Raw genomic sequence first — 6,298 nt, 5'->3', positions numbered from 1 at the left:
GTAGAGATAGCTAGTTAGGAGATTTCTATCTCTATCTTATTCTAGATTTAGGTATCTAGCCCTAGTATTCCCTACCTTCCTCTTATTAAGTATACCTTAATAGTGTCGCTATTAGGTAGTATTTTAGATTAGTAATCTAGATAGTCTATATGTATTTTATTAGTAGTAAGATATATTTAAATTACTCTACTTTTTCTACCTTTAGCTCTATAGCGCGTAGAGTGCACGTTTTAAAAGTAGTTATAATTAATTTCTTAGGATAGATTTGTATATATTTGACTTAAATTACACCTATTCTGAAAGACTCGAAGTTGGTGTGTGTGGTGGGGGTTTTGACCGAATTCTATTATTTATATCAATTTATTAGGACTCAATTGTGCAGAGAAACAATTTGGGTTTGCAGGGCTGCCCAACGTATGGCTGTTCTCGTATACTAACTCTCTAGTGCTCTTAGCTTCTGGTACACGCCCTTCCAAGCTGTAACAGGAAGGTCGAAATAGATCCACCAGTTTCCGGCTGCATCTTTGCCCAGGACACTTCCTGAATTTCTTCCAGGCTATTATGAATGATCAGCGCCGAGAAGCAACATTTTCCGGTTGACTAACTTACTATACTGTTCAGATGATGAGTCAGGTGGATGTACGACGGTCTTCCCACCGCATTCCTCCTTCTCTCATTGGGAAGACCTTGTCGAACAACAGCGTGGGAAAAGTCGAGATCGAAGAAACCAAGACTATTCCTGTAACACCAGGTCTTAGTTGTGCCCAGAAAGAAGTTGAGGTTGGTAAAAACTCACGATTGAGAAAGAACTAGCGGCAACATATTCCACGGCCCTGCAAGGGGCTGGCGGCCATAGGAGTCCATCAAAGTCAACTGCGCTTTCACTTGCTCAGTAGTCCGCTGCTGTTGGATAGCTCGCCGTATTCGAAGCGCAATACTGCCCAGCGGTAATGTGGCGAGTTCGTGAACTGTCAGCAATGTGAAGGCGGTACTGACGGCATTCCCTATAAAATCACCGCTTGGAAGGTCCCTTTCTAATGCTTTTCTTAGATTCAGAGCGGTCCCGATTGCGACAGGGCGAGAAACAGCCAGGTTTTGTGAGGACAGCACTACGCGTGCCCACCAGGCTAACAGAACATCCCCATTGCTCACAAATACAACGTCGTCTCCTTTGTACTCATTACTCAAGTCTTCAAGAGCTTCTTGCCTCAGTTTCTGCAAAAATCGATCTGGGATTTGAAGAATTCGAGGCTCAGACTTTGGCTGCAGTATAAGGTCGAATATGGTCCTAAGCACAAAGAAAAAAAGTCGAGAGCCAGCGAGCAGTTGAGATCTCAGGACATATCGATCTCCAGGAACTTCGCCGATCAACGGACTCATAGGATCGTGATCGAAGCCGACGAACTCTGGAATCGCGAGGCCATTCAGTTCAGCAAGCCATGCATGCACGAATGCCGCTCTTCCTACACCATCAAAAACACAATGCGGCCAGCTGAAAGAAAGGATAGTAGCATCTTGGAAGGATAGAATCTAGACAGCAAACTGTTTAGAATCCATGCAAGCCTGGTATGAAGGATGGGGTATCGCGCAGAAACGTACTTTGAACGACAATGGGGGACAATCGCTGTTAAGCCAATCTGCCAGCTTTTTTGGACGACCAGAATGGTGCAAAAACGACTGCATAAGATGCGGATCCTCATGAATCTGTGGCGTGTGACTGGCCCTTGGAAGCTGTGAAGCCTTGGGATGTTCAGCTATGCTCTGCTCGAACGTTTCATGCAACCATAAGAATGGGGGTCGTTTGTCATCATATTCACACGGGATATGGTATTCAAGCTTTTTTTGTTTCTAGATACGATCAACAAACCACAATGTAGTAGAAGTAATCCCGCTTTGAGAACTTGCATTCTGGCGGATCCTGGCGCCGAGCTTTCTCCAACCGTCTCGCTGCATCAGACGGCGCAAGGCCAATCGGAGTCGATCGACGTCGAGCACATCATCGAAACGATAACTAGCCTCCATGACGACATTGCGGTTGACATAGCCATCATCTAGTGCATGGAATGGGATGACTTGGTCTGTTGGTACTCGGGCGGAGAATTCACCCTTTGATCTCCAGAGTCTGTTGATTTTTGTGCTTGAGTAACTTGCTTTCGTTGGAGGTAAAGCGTTTGACGAGCGGTAGAAAGGTTGACGGCCTTGCAAGAAGAGGGGCCTTGCAACCCTAATCACAATCATCGTAGCATGTCACGCGAAGTACTCTACGCGGGAGTAGAAATTGGAGGAAGTGAAGAATTTCGCTGTAGTAGTAACTGTGTAGTACGATTCGGGCCGGTTATGACAGGCATATAGTCACACCATGACGCTAACACTTGAATTACGGACTCCGAAGACGTTAGTCTATTTCCACACCGTGACGCTAGCATGAAGATTACGGGTTCCGAAGGCGTTACTCTGCCTCTTCCTTGTGTCATAGTGGTTAAGACCCCTACTAGTCAGGGCTCTCTGATTATTGGAAAAGATTCTACGAACACCGACATGGGACAGTTAAAAATTGCACCAGTGTTATTTGAGTACGGTGATTCCACGGTGCTTATCCACGGATGGAACTAACGAGTCACCGGTATCATTGCCAACCCTAGCTCTTGCATTAGTCTATGGTGAGCTCACCCCTTATAAACGAATTGATATTACGGACTTGAAACGGCGGAACAAGGGGCCCCAGGAATCATGCATAGCTAAGGCATTAAAATTATCCTACAACTTCCTACAGTTCAGAAACTATTGCGTATTGAATGCACCTCACTCGAGATAATGGCATTAGAATCATTCCTTGCCGCCTATCAGCTACAACTTACCCCAGCCATTGGCATCGCCATTACCGTTATCGTCCTATATTGCGTTTTATCCAAATCTGGGCAGCAGCCGTTCCCAGGCATACCCATTGCCTCGCTCGAAAAAGGCGTGTGGAAATGTCTTCCGCGACAATTGAAGCCACCTGAATTTTTGCGCTATGGCAACTCTCTCATGCAAGAAGGGCGGCGCATGACGACGGGCTGCTTCCAAGTGCATTCGGGAGCAGGCTTCAAAATTGTTGTGCCCAATCGCTTCGCCCACGAATTGCGTAACCACCCTGGCCTCAGTCTTTCCAAGGGCCAGAAGAAAGAATTTCCCACGCAGTACGCGGGCTTTGAAGGCATGCGAGAGGGCCTGCGAGATGATAGGTTGATGCTGGATGTCATCAATGCCAAACTCACGCCGAGTTTAGGGCTTTTGACCGGGCTTCTTGTGCACGAGACCTCGCGTGCGGTCGAACATACGCTGGGGGAGAAAAGCGACTGGGAGAGCTTCGACATGAAGGATATTTCGATAGACATCACCGCCCGCGTGTCGGGACATGTCTTTGTTGGAGAGCGACTCGCTAGAGACGACAACTGGCTTGCGATATCCAAAGAGTATACGATACGTATATTTGGAAATGGTGTTGTGCTAAACTTTTTCCCGCCCTTCATTCGGGCGTTCATGTATCAGATCCTTCCGCCTTGTCGACAATTGCGAAAGCAGGTTCAGGACGCTCGAAAACTCCTGGAGCCAGCAGCTCAAAAGATAATAAACCAACGAAAAGAGGGCGGTAATAAGGTAGAGAAGTCAAAGGAGAATGCTTCTAGCAATTGCTTCGCCTGGATGCTCGATGTAGCCAAAGGTAGGCCATTGGATTTCACGGGCGGCCAGCTTTTGCTCAGTCTCGCTGCGATGAACACCACAACCGAGGTAATAACTCGTTGCCTACTACAAATTTGTGACACACCAGAAATACTACAGCCGTTGCGCGGTGAGCTCATTGAGGTCTTGACAGAAGACGGGTGGACGAGGTCGGCGCTGCAGAAGCTCAGACTGATGGACTCATTTCTTCGAGAAGTGCTACGTGTTCACCCGTTAGCTTCGGGTACGTATACACAATCCATGCGATAAAACATACGGAAAGATGTTCTCTACTAAATGGTGTCGATAGCGCCCATGACACGCTATGTCTCCAAAACCATGACACTCTCTGACGGAACCACTCTCCCCGCTGGAGGCCTCATCCTAATCTCCGATGACCACACCAGAGGCGCAAGCGCATTTTCTAATCCCGAGAGTTTTGATGTTTACAGATTCTATCGTCAACGTGAACAAACTGGCAAAGAAGGCGGGCTGCATTTCGTCACAACGTCGGCGGAGCACCTCCAGTTCGGTCATGGTCAACATGCATGTCCAGGTACGTAGATATAGGACTCACATGGTGATACTTTTTTTTGGAACGCACGTGAGTTCTAATTGATTATACATAGGTCGATTCTTCGTCTCAGACCAGCTGAAGGTTTTGATAGCCTTCTATATTCTGAAGTATGATTTCCGCTATGAGCCAGGAACAAGTCGACAACCCGTGATCGAGTATGAGCAGCATTTCATTGCCAATCCAGCGAATAAAATTCAGGCGAAGAGAAGACGAGAGGAATTAGACTTGCTGAGCCCAAAGGTTTTGTAAATCTTTCAGTACTGGGTGAAGCGTGTCCTATGCATAGGTCAGCTCATATAATAGTCTTAGTAGATCTGGGTTGGGCAGTATGGTTAGGATCCGAGGTGCGTGTTTTCGTTGGCGACATGGGTGAGTGAAAGGAGACTTGTCAAAGCAGTGTATGCATCAAGTCTCAACATGACCTGGAGTCCCGTTGTGCATGGATCCCTCTAAAAGGCATCTAGCTACTTGGGTGTTTAGCTGTCGTACATTACTATCGTGCACATGTAGCACACTTTTTGTATGCTCAATTTTTGAGTAGAAAAATCTCGAATCAATGTATTGTGTCACTTTGGAAGACTTAGAGGAGCCATCAACCGTTTGGCGATTCAAGACTGTGCTCTCTGTATACTAGTCTTTACCTTGTTACAATATGACAGCGACCATGAATACCGTGTGCAAAAACTACTGGAGTGTTTATAATGGTGCACTCGAGGTACTTGGAAAGGCAAAGGGATTGTAACTAAGGGGTATTTATTATTCCATTACTTTGTTTGTGTTTTTTCTTCTCTATGTAGTGGAGTGCTCACTAGAGCTATCATCACTATCCGAGTCCGTGTCGTCGTCATCGCTGTTCAAGTCTTGATTAGCGGGGTCGAGCTGAGCATCTAGGTCGTCTTCAAACTCCTGGCCCATGGTATCCCATTCATGATGTGGATGCAGCACATGTCTGTTGGCATAGCACTTGTAGCAAAAAATCGAAATCCCAGCAATCTTTGCACTTGTAGCGGAAGCCGCTGACTTTCTATGACTAGGGTATTAGCATCTTTGGTGGAAAAAAAAAGAAGAAATTGGCCAGGTGAGCAGAAGAAGCGGAGGAAAAGAAGAAGAGAAGAGCTAGACTTACGTAGAGACAACCATCACAGTAACGATAAGGCCATACATAGGCCTTTTTTGACTGGTGAGATATTTGGTGCCATGGCGTGGCGTCGACTTTGACGTTGTCTTGGGGCGTCAATAGGCGCAAGGTCTCTTGCTTGGCACCATGGTAGTTGGCCAGCTTGAGCGGCGACAAGTGCTTGCCATCCGGCCCAAGGGTGAGGGCGCAGATGTCGGCGCCCTGGTCGATGAGGAAGGCGACGAATTCATGCTTGCGCTGCTCGCGCGTGTCCTGATGGGAGAGGTTGGAGAGGTTGTGGAAGGTGGCGGCGTAGTGTAGCGGAGTCCAGCCGTCGGCATCGGGTTGGTGGAGCAGGCCGGTGGTGGCCTGCAGCACACAGAGGAGCAGGTCCATGTTCCCACTGACGATGGCGAAGTGCACAAGCGTGCGGCCAGCGTTGTCACGTGCGTAGAGATTGGCGTTGGCGTCACGCAGGGCGGCAAAGTTGGCCGTAGTGGAACCGACGGCGGCAAAGTGAATGGGGTAGCGGCCGGCCTGGTCACACGTGTCTGTGGTTGCGCCGAGACGGAGCAGGAATTGCAAGACTGGAATGGTGCCGTGGTAGCTAGCGGCGGCAAGGGCCGACCCGTAGGGCCCGCCGGTGGCGTTGACGTGCATGTTGCCATCGGACACGAGGCACTGCAGGATCTCCAGCACAGTGCGCTCTGCCGGATCGGGATCCAGGTCCAAGGGCCTCGAGCAACAGGCGCGTCACGGCGGCGCTCTGGTAGGCGGCGTGCAGCGGCGTCCACACGCCGTTGCACACGTCGTTGACGGCGGCGCCCTTGTCCAGCAGCAGCCGCACCGTGTCGGCGTCGCTGGCCAGACAGGCGGCAAACAGCGGCGAGCTGTCGCTGGTG

The 6,298-nt window shown here is 48.9% G+C and overlaps 3 protein-coding genes across 3 annotated transcripts; 1 reads left to right on the top strand and 2 right to left on the bottom strand.

Annotated features, from left to right (window-relative positions):
* Positions 1 to 433: 433 nt before the first annotated feature.
* Positions 434 to 2,238, bottom strand: COCMIDRAFT_41901 (uncharacterized protein; the record flags this gene model as incomplete). The annotated part of the gene is made up of 5 exons (XM_007695696.1): positions 434 to 556; positions 610 to 739; positions 797 to 1,530; positions 1,600 to 1,848; positions 1,906 to 2,238. 5 exons carry the CDS (start codon positions 2,236 to 2,238, stop codon positions 434 to 436), a joined length of 1,569 nt encoding a protein of 522 aa, XP_007693886.1.
* Positions 2,239 to 2,814: 576 nt separating this feature from the next.
* Positions 2,815 to 4,528, top strand: COCMIDRAFT_10327 (uncharacterized protein; the record flags this gene model as incomplete). The annotated part of the gene is made up of 3 exons (XM_007695695.1): positions 2,815 to 3,946; positions 4,013 to 4,258; positions 4,332 to 4,528. 3 exons carry the CDS (start codon positions 2,815 to 2,817, stop codon positions 4,526 to 4,528), a joined length of 1,575 nt encoding a protein of 524 aa, XP_007693885.1.
* A 1,150-nt stretch (positions 4,529 to 5,678) lies between these two features.
* COCMIDRAFT_55355 (uncharacterized protein) lies at positions 5,679 to 5,972 on the bottom strand (the record flags this gene model as incomplete). The annotated part of the gene is made up of 1 exon (XM_007695694.1): positions 5,679 to 5,972. A coding segment is annotated over one exon (294 nt), but the record flags the coding sequence as incomplete, so codon positions are not given.
* Between the last annotated feature and the right edge of the window lie 326 nt (positions 5,973 to 6,298).

This window comes from Bipolaris oryzae (assembly GCF_000523455.1).
Source record: "Bipolaris oryzae ATCC 44560 unplaced genomic scaffold scaffold_398, whole genome shotgun sequence".
Lineage (NCBI taxonomy): Eukaryota > Fungi > Ascomycota > Dothideomycetes > Pleosporales > Pleosporaceae > Bipolaris > Bipolaris oryzae.
This window is presented reverse-complemented; position numbering and strand designations above follow the sequence as displayed.